The sequence below is a fragment of the Plecotus auritus genome (genome assembly GCF_963455305.1).
Source record: "Plecotus auritus genome assembly, chromosome: 3".
NCBI classification, from domain to species: Eukaryota; Metazoa; Chordata; class Mammalia; order Chiroptera; family Vespertilionidae; genus Plecotus; species Plecotus auritus.
The window spans coordinates 99,520,937-99,537,960 of NC_137772.1; the positions used below are offsets into that span (position 1 = coordinate 99,520,937).

A 17,024-nucleotide genomic window follows, 5' to 3' on the forward strand; every position below is an offset into this window, starting at 1 on the left:
CATGTGGGTTGCTTCCATATCTTGGCTATTGTAAACAATGCTGCAATAAACATAGAGATGCATATATCCTTTCGAATTACTGTTTTGAGTTATTTCCCCACTATTTTGAATTGGTTTTATTTAATTTTACAGGAGCCTGGTTGGAGTTTAGTATTTAATTATAAGTCTAGTAACAATTCTACAAAAATGGACATACAATGCCAGAATTTCTTCAAAGCAACTAATACTTTTGCATGAAACATGCATTAACTGCCACATGTTGGCCAAAATCGGTCTCTACAAGAAGAGATAGTCCAATACAGTCAATAAGAAACCTAGTTGTGAACAAAAGGTTTTAAAAAGAGAGATTTTCTGGTTAACATAAAAGAAGGAAGAGTACCTTTCATCAAACTATCCCTTGAGCACTGGATGATTTGTATTATTGTGTTGCACAGGATTACGTCACTTCGGAGACCTAGTCCTGACCTATCATAAGAAGTAAGTAACTTTCTGGTAGTTAAATAAAACATTTGAGAGGTTATAAACTTTCAAGACACAAAGGTCCACTACTTGTGTAACCTTGTAAAGGGGGTGCAGAAATCTTGACTTGGAAGAGTTCCCATGCTGGGGATTGTAAACATCCTCTAAGATACCCTGAGCTTTCCAACCTAGCCTGTTTACCATTTTCTACAAGGCAAGTTCAGGCCACACAAGCATCTCCTGTGACCATAAGACCTTCCAGCTCCATACATCACTCTTTAGGAGGATCTATAATGAGGTGTGATGCAGAAAAACACTGGATGGACCATTTCTTTGAGGCCTTGACTTCCTATAGTTCTCATTCATCTCATCCAGGAATCAGTGGACACTTGTCTAAGTGGTGGCCTGTATGAGAAAGCTCCATACTCCACTCTGACTGCAATAATACTGCATATCATCCACTCTTCTCTTTTTTTACTGAAATTCTTCAAAAACACTGCGGGATAGTCTTTCTCTTTACAACCATGCCTTCATCAGCAAATATCTGGAGATAGTCCTTAAGTTTAGTCTTAAGTCATTATAGTCACAAATAAGTTCCACTTGTTGAATTCTGTTAATGCTGTTAAGGGTACCCATTAAAGGATTTGCCTTGTCAGCTGCCTGGTCAACCTTGCCCTTGTTTTCATAAGCGAGAACTGTTATCATATTCAGGAATAGGACACCTAGATCTCCATACATTTTCATACGTCTTTGCAGGAAGATAACTTGCTATGCCAGTTCAGAGGCCAATAGGTGGCAGTGTCTCTCTTTATAAAACACAGGTATTTTTCCACATTTAACCTAATTTTATTCATGCTTGCCTTGGGATGGGGAATAAATCATTCAGTAAAAATATATAGCAAAAATAAAATATGTCTTATCATATACAACTTTTAAAGTATAATAATGGAAAAAGTCCCCAAAGAGAGAAACCAAGATGGCGGCATAGGTAAACACCTGAACTTGCTGCCTCGCACAACCACTTCAAAACTACAACTAAAAGACAAAATGGACATCATCCAGAACCACAGTAAGGCTGGCTGAGTAGAAATTCTACAACTAGAAGGAAAGAGAAAAGCACACTGAGACTCAGAGGAGGTGCGGAAGTAAAGTGCAGAGGTACGGAGGTGCTCCCTCGTGGAAAGGGCTGGCAATTGAGTACGAGGTTGTCTTTTTCAATCGGGAGGGAGACACAAGCTCCCGACTGCTCTGAACTCCAGTTCTGAGTGAGACTCTGGGGACCCAGACTCATACGGGGGGGGACTGGACTGTCTGGCATTGGGCAGAACTCGAGGGTGGCTTTCTCTCAGAGGTGCTTGCAGCGATTACTGCGGGACACTGAGACCCCGGGGCCTCTTCAGGCAGGGCTGACGGGAAGCCATTGCTGTTTGTCCCACCCTATTGATTCCCTGAGACCCTGCCCCACCCAATTTACAACCCCACCCCAGCAGTGCGCAGAGGCTTTTGCATATGAATGGCCTGGCCCTTTGCAATCTAAAATTACCCAACAAACTGCAGCTGGGTCAGAGAGTGCCAGAACTTCCAAAGGAAGGCTTAAGGCTCCACAGAAGCTTGCATTGCTTCACAGCTGGGCCTCATCTGGGCACCTCCAAACCCCAAACAAAGAAGAGGGATCTTCAGATCTCTCCATAGCTCCTGCTGGGTGGCCTCAGACAGAGGCTAAATTAGCACGTCTTTGGAGATCCAAGAGCCAGTGTACCCAGTGGTCAGAGTGGGAATATCCAGATTACAACTCCTCAGATTCATAAGGGATACACTCAGTGGGCAGACTCAGTGAGCACCAAAGCCCCACTGAAGCAAGTCTTGCCCCATAAGGGTGTCTCCAGAACAGAAGTTCTCCCATCGTAGACACAACTTATCCTCACAGCCAGTTGGCCTGGAGGTCAATTCCTCCCAGTGATACCAACAACAATCAAGGCTTAACTACAATAAGAATGTGCACACAGCCCACAAAGGGGTGCACCAAGAGTGTCCACCTCAGGTAATTGGGGAGGCTGAGCTATTGGGCCCTATAGGATACCTAGCACACAAAGCCACTCTATCAACACAGGGAAGCAACCAAAATGCGGAGACAAAGAAACATGTCACAAATGAAAGAAATGGAGGAAAGCAAACTACTGGATATAGAGTTCAAAACCACGGTTATAAGGTTTTTCAAGAATCTTCTAGAAACTGCCGATAAATTTAGTGAGACCCTCAAGGATATGAAAAAGGACCAACTAGAAATTAAGCATACACTGACTGAAATAAAGAATAATATACAGAGATCCAACAGCAGACTAAAGGATCCCAAGAATCAAGTCAAAGATTTGAAATACGAAGAAGCAAAAAACACCCAACAGGAAAAGTAAAAAGCAAAAAGAATCCAAAAATATGAAGATAGTTTAAGGAGCCTCTGGACAACTTCAAGCGTACCAACATCCAAATTATGGGGGTGCCAGAAGAAGAGAGAGAGCAAGATATTGAAAACGTATTTGAAGAAATAACGACAGAAAACTTCCCATACCTGGTGAAAGGAATAGACTTACAAGTCCGGGAAGCACACAGAACCCCAAACAAAAGGAATCCAAAGAGGACCACACCAAGACACATCATAATTAAAATGCCAAGAGCAAAAGACAAAGAGAGAATCTTAAAAGCAGCAAGAGAAAAACAGTTAGTTACCTACAAGGTTGTACCCATTTGATTGTCAGCTGATTTCTCAACAGAAACTATCCAGGCCAGAAGGGAGTGGCAAGAAATATACAAAGTGATGAATAGCAAGAACCTACAAGCAAGATTACTCTACCCAGCAAAGCTATCATTCAGAATTGAAGGTCAGATAAAGAGCTTCACAGATAAGAAAAAGCTAAAGGAGTTCATCACTGCCAAACCAGTATTATATAAAATGCTGAAGGGTATTCTTTAAGAAGAGGAAGAAGAAGAAAAAGGTAAAGATAAAAATTCTGAACAACAAATACATATCTATCAACAAGTGAATCTAAAAATTAAGTGAATAAAAAATCTGATGAAAAGAATAAACTGGTGAATTCAATAGAATCAGGGGCATAGAAAGGGAGTGGACTGACAGTTCTTGGGGGGAAGGAGATGTGGGGGGTGTGGGAAGAGGCTGGACAAAAATCGTACACCTATGGATGAGGACAGTGCAGGGGGCAATAAGGGCATGGGTTGGGGTGGGAACCGGGTGGAGGGGAGCTATGTGGGGGTGGGGGGGGGAAGAGGAACAACTGTAATAATCTGAACAATAAAGGTTTATTTAAAAAAATAAAGTACAATAATGATGTGCCTTACTTACTTCCATGCACATTTGTCTAACGTTACAGTTGTTTTTTTTAATTTTTATTGTTGAGGGTATTACAGATGTCCTTCTCCCCACCTTCCCCTCTGTACTCCCCTCCACCTGGGTCCCACCCCACCTCAGGCCTTTACCTCACTATTGCCTGTGTCCATGGGCTATGCATATGTACATATAAGTTCTTTGGTTAATTAAAACACTTAGTTTTAAACTCCTGCAGTTTGCAGCCATACTATGATTCTGTGTTAAGACATTGATTCTTAAACACTGTCTGGAGGTCAGCTTCAGAACTAGAGCTGGTACATGGTTTATTAGTCTGCTCTGCTTTAACTTCCTTCACAGCATCTTTTGTATGTTATGGAACATCCGCTTTGAAGGTAATATCTTGATGATCTTCATTTTCAGGTTTGATAACTTCCTGATCACTTGTTACATCGACATTCAGCACTAACCCACCATCCTCAGCAGATACTTTGGTTACTGCCAATTGTGTAGCATAGGCCCATGAGAAAGAGCAGCACTTCATACAGGCCTGGCATACCATTTCTTAGAAATCCCCACTCTCAGGGGGAATGGCACTTCCATGGAACCAGTCTTCATACACTACATACTGGATTATCTCATCTGGAATTTCATCTTCAGGATCAGGATAAAGTCTCTTACAAATACAGTACAATCCAAAAAAGTTGTCATTATACTTATTGCCAGAATTTATCTTTGCATTGTCAGGAAATAATTTGCGTTCCAAATTTTTAAACTTGCTGTTTCCTCAATCACAACAAAAATTTCTTTTTGTGTGTAGTTTAAATAGTTTATGACTTCCATGATATTCAAGACTGCAAGCTAGGCAAATTCCTGCTGATTCTTCTCTCTCAGGGGTGCAGGTACTAACTACAGGTATATGGTGCTTGTCTCTTTATTGAGCTGCAAATAGGAACACTTCTTGGGGTCACTGCCGCCCAGTGTTGTGCACACCTCATTTTCCAACTCTTCCTCGACCAGCCAGCAATACCATGGGCTCCAGCTCCCACTGCTGTCCAGTGACCCTCAGCTCCAGCCATCCTCAGCTATCATGGGACTGCAGCTTTGCTCTGGTGGAGGCAGGAAGAGTGGCCACGAGAGGCGTGGCTTTGGGTTTCTTTTGATATATATCTAGAAGTGGTGGGCCATAAGGAAATTTAATTTTATTTTTTTTTGAGGAATCTCCATGCTGTAGTGGCTGCATCAATCTGCATTCCCACCAACAGTACACAAAGATACACATTGTATTAACCCATAGTTTTGCTTGCCACCGTCTTCTTTCCTTCCTGATGTTCCAAGGTTTCTTCTTTGATCTTTTCCCTTCTGTTTAGATACCTTCTTTTAGGTATTAAGTTCTCTGATGACCAGTTCTCTTAGTTTTCATTCATTTGAAAATGTCTTGATTTCTCCTTATTCTTGAATAATATTTTCACTACATTTAAGATTCTGGGTTGCCAGTCCTTTTCTTTCAGGACTTGAAATTTATTGTGCTATTTTCTTCTGGCCTCAAAGATCACTGATGAGAAAATTTAGGTCATTTGAATGTTTTATCCCCTACAGGTAAAAGTCATTGTTTTCTGATTGTCGTCAAGATTTTTTCTTTGTCTTGGTTTTCAGAAATTTAGTTATGTGCCTGCAGGAAGCCACCGCTTGCCAATACTGTCATGAGTGTGCACCAAGGAACTCAAGAGTCCGATGGACCTTGAGTGTTAGCAGGGCTGACGCTAGGCACTGATTGTTCGTGTTGAGATAGCAGTGGCCCGAAGCAATTTCCTGACCTGATGGCCTCCAAGTAAATGTTTACTGGACCTTACTGATCTTTACTGACTTTTGAGGCGGTCTTTCTGGCTACCTGTTTGCCATGCTTTACTGAGGGCAAGATGTGTATCTAAAACTGAATAAAAAGCAGATAAGGCTAGGTCTTGGCATGTCTCTTCAAGAAAGAGACTCCACCTGGCCCCCAATGCCTTCTAAATTCATATTTCTTGTATAGTATTTTCATTAGTGCGTTGGCCCCTCCTTCAGATCCTGAACCTTGCCACGAAGGTCACAGCGTGTGTCTTCTGTTAATTTCTTTGGGTTTGACCTGCTTGTAGTTTGCCCAACTTCTTGATATATAAGTTTATGTCTTTTGTCAAGTATGGAAAGTTTTCAGCCATTATTTCTTTGAGAATTCTTTCAGCCCTGTCTTCTTTTTTCTCTCCTTCTGGGATTCTGATGACATGAATATTGAGTCTTTTTGTTATAGTTCCATAGATTTCTGAGTTTATTTTACTTTTCAGTTTATTTCCTCTCTATTTATTTCTATTCTTCTATCTTCTAGTTCTTTGCTCTGTTTCCATTCTGTTGTTTAGCCCATTACTGAGCTTTCTTATTTCAGTTATTGTATATTTTTCAGTCCTAAAATGTCTATTTGGTGTTTTTTTTTATTGCTGAGGCTTTCAATTTTTCTATCTGTTTCAAGCATGTTCATAATTGCTCATTGAAACATATTTATTGTATTTTAGCATTAAAGTCTTTGGCAGATAATCTAACATCTGTATGGCCTCTGTGTTGGCAGGTATTGATTTTCTTTTTTATTCAGTTTGAGATTCTGGTTCTTGGTATGATGAATATTTTTAAAATGAAACCTGGAATTTTTGTATTATATTGTGAGAGTCTGTTTTAGCCTGGTTGTTTTTTGTTTGTTTGTTTGTTTGTTTGTCTTGTTTTGTTTGTTTGTTTTTTAACACAGCTTTAACAAGAAAAAGGGGGAAGTGCTGCTTAGGTACAGTCAGGTAGAGGTGGAAGTCCAGGTTCTCCTCTTGGCCTTCATTTACCCCCAAGGTGGGAGAGCTCCTCACTAATGCAGGTTAGGGGTGGGAGTTCCCATTCTCACAGACACCACAGTGGGTGGTTTTGTTATCACTCTACAATAGTGAAAGTATTGACTATTAGGCCTCTCCATTAGGTCTCTTCTGACACCACCCCAGTGGGGAAGATGAGAAGTGCCTCATTACTTCTGGGTTGGGGCAGAAGTCCAGGCTCCCCATGCGGTTTTCACTAAGACTGTGGGAGGAGGGGCACCCATTGACAGTCAATGGGAATAAGATTTTCAGTGTCCTTCTCTGACATCACTCTTCCTTAAAAAATTATTCCCATATCTATCGCTACATATTGAAAACCATGAGTTTATACCCATACTTAATTCTAATTTAGAGAAAATTCTAACATTCTCTTTTTTTCATATTTTAACTCCTTCCTTGATATAGAGAAATCTAGTTCCTGTTGTGGAGCAAACACGAGTAAAGACCACTGGAGTTCAGACCAAATTAAAATTTAGGGAGCCTTTATTGCCGGCCGGCGACTGCCCTCTCTCCTGGGGGAGGTCAGAGAGCAGCCCCGACCCTTTGTGCAAGACCACTTTTAAGCACATTAACCACATCCTATTTTTGCAGAGTAAGTAACCCAAGACAAAACAGTTTTTCCCAAATAATGTCAGGGCCATGCTATTGACGACCATGTCATTTACAGGGTTATCCTGTTCTTTAGAAAGCTGACAGTGTTCTATCTTGCAAGGCTATTTTGTGAGGTGCAAGGGGAAAGGGGCCATGAGACCATATCTCAAGGCCTGGCCTGGTGTCAGCACTGACAACCCTATCTGGGGCATAGTCCACGGTCTCTCCAGAGTGCTCAAAAATTCTCACTCTCTAACATTCCCACTATTTTTAATATATTTACTTATTTGCTCAATATCCCTTACAAGGTTTTGAGAGATGGTAGAATATATTTTGTTAATATTCTCAGAAAGAAGTAAAGAGTCCTGAGGGATAGAGTCACTTCCCTTTCTAATTCTCACAAGGGCCTGTATAAACTTAGGGTAGCCCTGGCTCTGCCCCAGAGGAAATGTTCTGGGAGAACATATGGGAAGCTGCTAGGGTTGCCAGGGTTACAGCACATGTCATTGGGGGGTTTTAATAGGTGAGTCATGAAAAGTGGCAATGATGATTATAGCTTACATTTGCATAACATTTTCAGGTGCTTTCACTTACTTACCTTATTTGTCCCTAACTATAACCCTATCAGATGTCAGGGGATTCATTATTAGCTGTATTGTGATAGGCTCAATAATGGCCCTCTGAAAGATATTTAGTTCCTAATCCCTGGAACCTGTAAATGTTACCTTAGAAAACAAAAGTACTTTGTAGATGTAATTGAACCGAGGACCTTGAGATGGGGTGATTATTCTGGATTATGTTGGACCCTTAATGTACAAGTATCCTTATAAGAGAAAAGATTTGACAGAGAAGAGAAGGAGGCAGAAATTAGAGTGAAGTGGCCACAGGCTAAGGAGTACCAGTAGCCACCAGAAGCTGGAAAAGGAAAGGAACAGATTTCCCCATAAAGCTTCCAGAGGAGTGTAGCTCTACTTATACCTTGAATGTGGCCAGGTGATAACAATTCAATTTTTGGGCTCCAGAACTGAGATTTTTAAAGCCACCAAATTTGACACCAATTTTTACAAATGTGGAACCTGAAATTTCAGACCATACAGCTAGCAGGTGGCAGAACTAGAATTCAAATCCAGGTTCACTGACTTTAAATCCAATGCTCAATCATGGTGGCTGCCTCCTCCCTTACTAAACCACCACTTCCCCCACACCCTAACCACCCTATTCTCCCTTAAAACAGAGAGGATAGTAGAAAGAGTAAGACAGGAGTAGTTGTCATCTTTGGGTGCTCATTAAAAACAAGGGAGCTTTTACAAAATACTGCTGCAGGTTCCACCCCAGACAACTGAATTACATATATTCTTTGGTGGTGGGGCCCATGCAAAGGTATTTTTAAAAGCTCTCCAGTAGTTCTAGGGTGCAGCCAAGGTTGAGAACCAAAGATGCACTGATGCAAAGTTCATTCATATGTTCATGTGTATGAAAACCATGACTATTTTCCTACATCTGAATTTAAATTCTATTAATCCTTATTATATCAAGTGTCAGAAATGTAACCTCTATTACATTTGATTCCCTTGATTCTCCTTCCATCCAGGGATATGCACAGTGACAGATCAGCAGAGAACATCTAGTCCTTGGTGTTGTCATCTAAGTAAGCATCTATTAACATATCTCTCTTTCCAAACACCCTGGATCATTGCTCCTTACAGGTCCATTCCTCCTTGCTACACCTGCTGGCTCTTCATGCAGGTATGTAACTCTCAAGGGGTTTTGGAAGCTCTTGTGCACTTCTCCAACTCTGCTGGTGTTGGTACAAATCCTGGGAACACGATTCAGCTCTATCTGCAGGAGTGCACCAGCACTTGGGATCTCACTCCAATACTCCTTGTTTTAGGTCCCCAAATCTCTTTAGGGGTGGAAATACCCTTCATTCTGGACACAATGGCTTTGGCAAGTGCACAGCACAGGGACCATCCTCCAGGAACCACCAGTTTCCACTCTCCTCTATTTTCTCTAGGAGCATCAGAATGTGGAGGATAGAAAAACTTTAATGATTTTAAAGAAAAAAAGTAGTGTTCTCCTCAGGAAATGTCTTTTCCCATTTTCCCTGCATACAACATCTCTTAGTAGAAGGCAGAGATAGGCAAAGTGGGAGACTAAAGATCAAGGGCAGGAATGCCATTGTACTGGACAAACAATAACTCAATTCTTCAATGAAGTATCAAGAGGTACAGCGATCTGAACACAGTCAAGAAGCACTGTGGGAAAAGTGCCCCTTTCTTCTTGCTTAGGCCACTAAGGAACGGGCCCCATGGACCAGCAGACTCTGTTTCTCATTCTTGCTCTTGTCCATATTTCTGCTGCTATTGTGCCTGTTTTTAAGCCAGTATCACAGGGACATAGCTGTGGAGATGTGATGTGAATCTGAAGCAAAGTTAACCCAGTTAGACTCCTAATGGGATATAGTCTTGCATTTTTAGTACATGGGCTTATTCAGTGTTTATCCATGTGCCTTTAAATAACTGGCCTTAGATTCAGATAGTTGGCTGTACTGATAACTCAACTGCTGTGTTTATTATCAATTTAAACGAGCTGGCTTGAAAATAAGTACACCGTATTCATATCTGATGGGATATGTGCTCCTAATAGAAACTGTCATGTCCCAGCCCCAGCTTTTTGGACATATTATCCAGATTTTATTTGGCTATGATGGGCAGAAGGGTGGAGCAAGAGATACATGAACTACCGATGTTTGCTTCCCCTCAACCTGTTTCTAACTGTGTGGAATATCTATTAGGGATGAATGGGGCTTTGCGGTTAGTCCCCCATGAGTGCAAGTGAAACAAAAAAGTCCTGCTTTTAAGAATAGAGATTTTTGTCCTGGCCGGTTAGCTCAGTTGGTTAGAGCATCATCCGGATACACTAAGGTTGCAGGCTTGGTCCCCAGTCAGGACACATACAAGAATCAACCAATGAATGCATGAATAAGTGGAACAACAACTTGATCTCTCTCTCTCTCTCATCAATAAATAGGGGAAAAATTTAAAAGGAAAAAGAGGGAGAAAAAGAGTTAGAACTTTATTTAAAAAAGAAAAGAACTGAGATTTTTGTTGCTGCAAAAAAAAACAAACACACAAAAAAAAAAAACACACCCTTTCCATTCTCTAAGTCGGTAAGCTGCTTGTATTAAGATTCATTTTTTTCTTTTTACAGTCTTGTTCTGTGAATCCTGTCACTGCATCAGAAGTAAGTCCCAGAGCCTGGCTTAATGCTTGTCAGCAACGCCCACCTCTTCCTAGGTTAAGATCTTGCCCACTGACACATTTTGAAGCCCTATGTCCAGGGCAGAATAGGCGTCTAATCATTTGTCCAGTGGTCAGTTCCTTAGTGGGGCACACGTCATATCAGGGTTTTCAACGCACAATGTGTGCATCTGATTAATCTACAGAACTCTAAGAAATACAGATGTCCTGACTCCTCTCCTCAGATAGAGTCTGGTAAAGGTATTTTTTAGAGAAGCTACCCAAGTAACTCCGGTGTGCGCTCTGCGTTGATAACTAGTAGCGACCCCCTTTTCTTCAAGCTCAGGAATCGCTGTTTGTGCGTGTTTTTTCCCTCACCCGAGGATATGTTTTTATTGATTTGAGAAAGGGAGGGAAGGAGAGAGAGAGACATCGATCTGAGAAACATCCATCCGTTGCCTCTGGTTCCCGCCTAAGGAGGATGAACCCGCAACCTAGGTATGTGCCCCCACCGGAGTGGAAACCTCAACCTTTTTGGCGTAGAGGACGATGCTGGGACCAACTGAGAATCGCTCTGTTTTATTCACCATTGTATCCCAAGGACTCAACTTAGTGTTTGCCTCAAAGCAGAAATTCAGTACTTATTTTTTGAATGCAGCTCATCTTACATATGAGACAAATGAGGCTCAGAGGAGTTAAGATTACACAGGTGGAGACGCTGGTTGTCCTTCCATTACATTTCACTAGGAAATATACAGCTGCTTTCTGGCCGCAAGACGGATACTGAGGCTGCGGTGCCCAGTTCCAAAGATCAAAGTGTGCTTTCCACCCGCCTAGTCCCGCTTCTGCTCAAAGCAGTTTCTGCTTTTGCCCTCCACAGACTGGTTAACTTCAGGCCCCGCCCCGAAGGTGGGCCCGAGGGCGGAGACGCGTCCCGAGCGGCTGGGTCGCCGGCTACCTCGCTTAGCTGCGCCTGCGCAGGCGCCGAGGGGTGGGGTCGGACTCAGAAATGGCGGCCTCCATATTCTCCAGCCGGCTGTTGGCCGCCGCCACCCTTAGGAGCCACCCGCCCCGGACGGCGCTGCGGGCCGCCGCCCAGGTATTGAGCCCCAGCCTGCTCTTGCTTTGAGGGTCGGTAGGAGAAAGGGCGAGGCGGGCGACTCGGCTCCTGTGGGCGAGGCGTGCAGGGATCCGAGGCCGGACTCGGGGTCACTTCTCCGTCAGTGACATTGGTTGACACGGGGCGCCCGTCGGGGAGTGCTGGCTGCTAGGACGACGAGCTGGCTCTTGTTGGCGTCGCTTTGCCCCGGCGACCCGGCGGCAGCCGCTCCCCCAGTTTCCGAGGGGGCTGCAGCAGTTTCTACCGCATCCTCGACCGCGCGGGGGCCCAAGGCGTTCGCGGCCCACTTCGGGGAGGGGGAAATGCCCTTCAGACGAACTTTGTGTTCCTTGGGAGCCGTTGTGGGTTGGATGACTTGCAAGGGCCAGCGGTGCTTGCTGACTGGGCTTTTCTGGGACGAGGCAGCGAAGTTTCTTCCCTCCCCCCAGTAGTCGTGTTCCTTTCTGTTTGTTAATAGTGGTAATAAGATGATGTGTACGAGGTTTCCAATTGGGGAAGTAATCTTTTGGATCACTTCAGTTTTGATTAGATTACAGCGTAATGGCCTCAGGTTTTGTTTTGCTTTTTGAGTGTTTACCGTGTGCCAGGCAGTCTAACTAGGTTTTTCAGCAACACAATAAGGGAGTCAGCTACATTTGCATCATTGATGAAGAAACTGTTGCCAAGAGAACAAGTAATTTGGGTTGGGTCAGGACGTAGGTAAGGTCAAAGCTTAGGTTTAATTCCAGGACCGAATGGCGCCAGAGCTTGTGTGCTTGAATCTGCTCTACGGTGTTTTCCAGAACATAAGAATTGGCCGATTCTTTTCAAGGATAAAACTTGTTGGAAGGGCATAATTGGCTTTGTAAGCCAGTTATGTTCTGAAGTAACTCCTCAGACGTGCCATAAATGAATTGATTTTAACTATTATTTTTTCTTTTAAAAGCTATTCACACTTTCAACCTACAGGTAGTGAATCCCATGAGTTTGCTTCCTAATAAAAGTGTTGTTTTTTTGGTCTTGAACTTCCTTATGAGTCATAAAGGGTGCTGTCTAGTTTTTAGAATATGTTTTCATCATAATCATAATCTTTAGCCTTTTGGAAATTCCTTTGTAAGCCTTTATGTCTCCATATGGAGATGCCTAATGTATTGTCTTACTAACATCTCTTCTACTCTCACATTAAGTAATGTAGCTTTAGAGTTTGGAAGGACCTCAGTAGTCTGTCCCCTTGCTTTTGTAGATGAGGACACAGAGGTGCGGTCAGGGTCTTAGAAAACTTTTTCAAGATCACACATTGAATTTAGCTGGAAAGGATTATCCAAGTATTTTAGAGTGGTATAAATACTTAAAGTGGTATAAAAGTTATCAGCAGTATCCTATGTGTACTACTAATTCTTTGTAGTGTTTGAAAGAAACCATACAAATATACAAAAGTCTCCTCTTATCCATGGGCGATACGTTCCAAGACCCTCAGTGGACACCTGAAACTATGGATAGTACCAAACCCTTATATATATTGTTTTTTCTTTTACACATACACTAGAGGCCCGGTGCATGAAATTCGTGCATAGGTGGGGTCTCTAGGCCTGGCTGGTGATCAGGGCCTGTTGGGGCCATCTTGCCAGTCCTGATCAGGGGCTGGGCTGGCTGGGGCCTGCCTGATGAGGGGGGAGGGACTGTGAGAGGTTGGCCAGCTGGCCAGGGGGGAGGGATGGGGGAGGTTGGTGGGCTTCAGGAGATTGGCTGTGGGAGCACACTGACCACCAGGGTGCAGCTCCTGCATTGAGCATCTGCCCCCTGGTGGTCAGTGTGCGCTATAGTGACTGGTCGACCATTCGGTCGTAACTGTCACTAGGCTTTTATATATATATATATATATATATATATATATATATATATATATATACATATATATACTAAATACCTATGATAAAGTTAATGTATAAATAGGCACAGTAAGAATGACAACAATAACTAATAGTACAATAGAACGGTTATAAAAAAAACTTAATAGCAGTTAGGTGAGAGGCTTTGGAGCCAGTATTAAGTAAAATAGGAGTTACTTGAATGTAAGCACTCTGATACCGTGACAGATTTGATAACCAAGATGTCTACTAAATGACTAATGGGTGGGCACTGTATGCAACATGGATATGCTGGACAAAGGGATGATTCACATCCCAGGCTGGATGGAGCTGGACAGTGTGAGATTCATCTTGCTACTCGGAATGGCGAGCAATTTTTTTATTTATTTTATTTTTTATTTTAGAAGAGAGAGGAAGGGAGAGAGAAACATGAATTTGTTGTTCCCCTAACTTATGCTTTCATTGGTTGATTCTTGTATGTGCCCTGACAGGGGATTGAACTTGAAACCTTGGTGTATTCGGACAACGCTCTAACCAACTGAGCTACCTGGCCAGGGCTGAATGGCAAGCAATTTAAAACTTAAATTGTTTATTTCTGGAATTTGCCATTTAATATTTTCAGGCTGAGCTTGACCATTATTTTTTTACTGAAACTACAGAAAGTGAAACCACCATGGATAAGGGGTGTCTGCTGTGCCAGTTAAGGGAATTATTTAGAAGGAGTGTATTACAGTTGATGTTGCAGATCACTTCTCTGATATGATACTTGTAGACTATTAGACGAAGAGATCTTTGGAGAATGTCTACTGAACAGTGATCTCTGGGCCAACTCCTTTGGGAGAGTGAAGAAAAAAGGATTGAATAGAGGAAGAAGTAAAATTGTGCAGTTGCAGTAGGGGCCTCTGCTGTTCTCATGGGAGATCTGCAACTAAGATGTTCTTTCTGAATTGTCACAAATTGGGGTGAGGTATTAGATTTTTATATCCCTCCTTTAAACCCCATTGACCAATGATTGTATGCAGGCTGACAATATAAAGGAGGTGTGACTTTGGGTTAGGATGCTCCAATGACAGGACTCATGAGAGAGCTGCCACAACCAACACTCCCAGCAGCTAGGGCAGTGAATGCTTTCGTGCTGAAGGGAAGACTGGACAATAAATACACCACAATATCCAATACAGGGCTTTGACTCTTAAAACAAAACACATTTTTTTATTGATTTCAGAGAGGAAGGGAGAGGGGGAGAGAGAGAGAAACATCAATGATAAGAGAGAATCATGGATCGGCTGCCTCCTGCACACCCCACACTGGGGATCAAGCCTGCAACTTGGGCATGTGCCCTGACCAGGAATCGAACTGTGAGCTCCTGGTTCATAGGTTGATGCTCAACCTCTGAGCCATGCTGGCCGGGCGACTTTGACTCTGGATTGTATGAAAGAGTAATGGTACCAAGTCATGCAATTAATCAGATACCTAGTGCCAGGCAATTTGTTAGGTGCTGGAGGAATGGTGGAGAGAAGAAAGTTGGGAAGGATTTTTTTTTTTAATTTATTTTTTTATTTTTTAATAAATCTTTATTCAGATTATTACAATTGTTTCTCCTTTTTCCCCCCATAGCTCCCCTCCACCCAGTTCCCACCCCACCTTCTGCCCTTCCCTCCCCCACACTGTCCTCATCCATAGGTGTATGATTTTTGTCCATTCTCTTCATGAACCCCCCATACCCCTTTCCCCCTGAGAATTATCAGTCCACTCCCTTTCTATGCCCCTGATTCTATTATATTCACCAGATTATTCTGTCCCTCAGATTTTTAATTCACTTGATTTTTAGGTTCACTTGTTGATAGATATGTATTTGTTGTTCATAATTTTTATCTTTACTTTTTTCTTCTTCCTCTTCTTTAAGAATACCTTTCAGCATTTTATATAATACTGGTTTGGTGGTGATGAACTCCTTTAGCTTTTTCTTATCTGTGAAGCTCTTTATCTGCCCTTCAATTCTGAATGATAGCTTTGCTGGGTAGAGTAATCTTGGTTGTAGGTTCTTGCTATTCATCACATTGAAAATTTCTTGCCACTCCCGTCTGGCCTGCATAGTTTCTATTGAGAAATCAGGTGACAGTCATATGGGTGCTCCCTTGTAGGTAACTAACTGTTTTTCTCTTGCTGCTTTTAATATTCTCTCTTTGTCTTTTGCTCTTGGCATTTTAATTATGATGTGTCTTGGTGTGGTCCTCTTTGGATTCCTTTTGTTTGGGGTTCTGTGCGCTTCCTGGACTTGTAAATCTATTTCTTTCACCAGGTGGGGGAAGTTTTCGGTCATGATTTCTTCCAATAGGTTTTCAGTATCTTGCTCTCTCTCTTCTTCTGGCACCCCCATAATTCTGATGTTGGTACGCTTGAAGTTGTCCCAGAGTCTTCTTACACTATCTTCAACTTTTTGGATTTTTTTTTTTGCTTTTTGCTTTTTCGGTTGAGTGTTTTTTGCTTCTTTGTGTTTCAATTCTTTGACTTGATTTTTGTGTTCCTCTGGTCTGTTTTTGAGTCTCTGTATAATATTTTTTATTTCAGTCAGTGTATGTTTAATTTCTAATTGGTCCTTTTTCAGATCTTCGAGGGTCTCGTTATATTTATCGGCCTTTTCTAGGATATTCTTGAAAAGCCTTATAACCATGGTTTTGAATTCTATATCCAGTTGTTTGTTTTCCTCCATTTCTTTCGTTTGTGATCTGATTCTTTGACGCCGCATTTTCACTGCTTCCCTGAGTTGGTAGGGTAAATTTGTGTGCTAGGTTTCCTATATGGCCCAGTGGGTCTGCCTCCCCAGTTAACCTGAGGTGGACACTCTTGGTGCACCCCTTTGTGGACTGTGTGTACAGCCTTGTTGTAATTAAGTCTTGATTGTTGTTGGTATCACTGGGAAGAATTGACCTCCAGGCCAGTTGGCTGTAAGGATCAGCTGTGTCTATGCTGGGAGAAGTTCGGTGCTGGAGACAGCCTTATAGGATTAGACTTGCCAAATTGCAATAGCCTCTGTGCTCAGCTTGGATGGGGTGGAGTCTCAGTCTTGGCTTCCCCTCAGCCTTGCCCTTGTGCGCACGTGCGCGCCTTCCGTCCTCCGCCTTCCCCGGCTCCCGAGTCTCCGCCCGAGAGTCCAGATTCCCCCCATAAGAGCGTGGGTTTCCAGGGGCTCGCCTGGAACTGGGGTCCAGTGCAGTCAGAACTGGGGCTCAGTGCAGTCAGGAGCCTCTGACTCCCTTCCACTAAGGAAAGCCTGTGGCAACCTCCGCAGCCTTTCTTGCGCACTGGCAGGTGCACGCCTTCAGACTTCTGCCTTCCCCAGCTCCCGAGTCTCCGCCCGAGAGTCCAGACTCCCCCCACAAGAGCGTGGGTCCCCAGGGGCTCGCCTGGAACTGGGGTCCAGTGCAGTCAGAACTGGGGCTCAGTGCAGTCAGGAGCCTCTGACTTCCTTCCACTAGGGAAAGCCTGTGGCAACCTCCGCAGCCTTTGTGCGCACTGGCACGCGCGCGCCTTCAGACTTCTGCC

The 17,024-nt window shown here is 43.0% G+C and overlaps 1 protein-coding gene and 1 pseudogene across 2 annotated transcripts in view; one reads left to right on the forward strand and one right to left on the reverse strand.

The window, feature by feature from the left end:
• Positions 1–852: 852 nt before the first annotated feature.
• Positions 853–4,875, reverse strand: LOC308244100 (putative E3 ubiquitin-protein ligase UBR7; annotated as a pseudogene). Its single transcript has 2 exons — positions 4,027–4,875; positions 853–1,299 (listed from the first exon to the last, which is right to left on the reverse strand). The product of its transcript is annotated as a putative E3 ubiquitin-protein ligase UBR7 (transcript).
• A 6,547-nt stretch (positions 4,876–11,422) lies between these two features.
• SUCLA2 (succinate-CoA ligase ADP-forming subunit beta) overlaps positions 11,423–17,024 on the forward strand; it is an 86,538-nt gene continuing 80,936 nt past the window's right edge. The window contains exon 1 of the mRNA XM_080661307.1: positions 11,423–11,610. Coding sequence (XP_080517433.1) covers positions 11,521–11,610 — 90 coding nt within the window. The 5' untranslated portion in view covers positions 11,423–11,520. The remainder of the gene's footprint in view (positions 11,611–17,024) is intronic.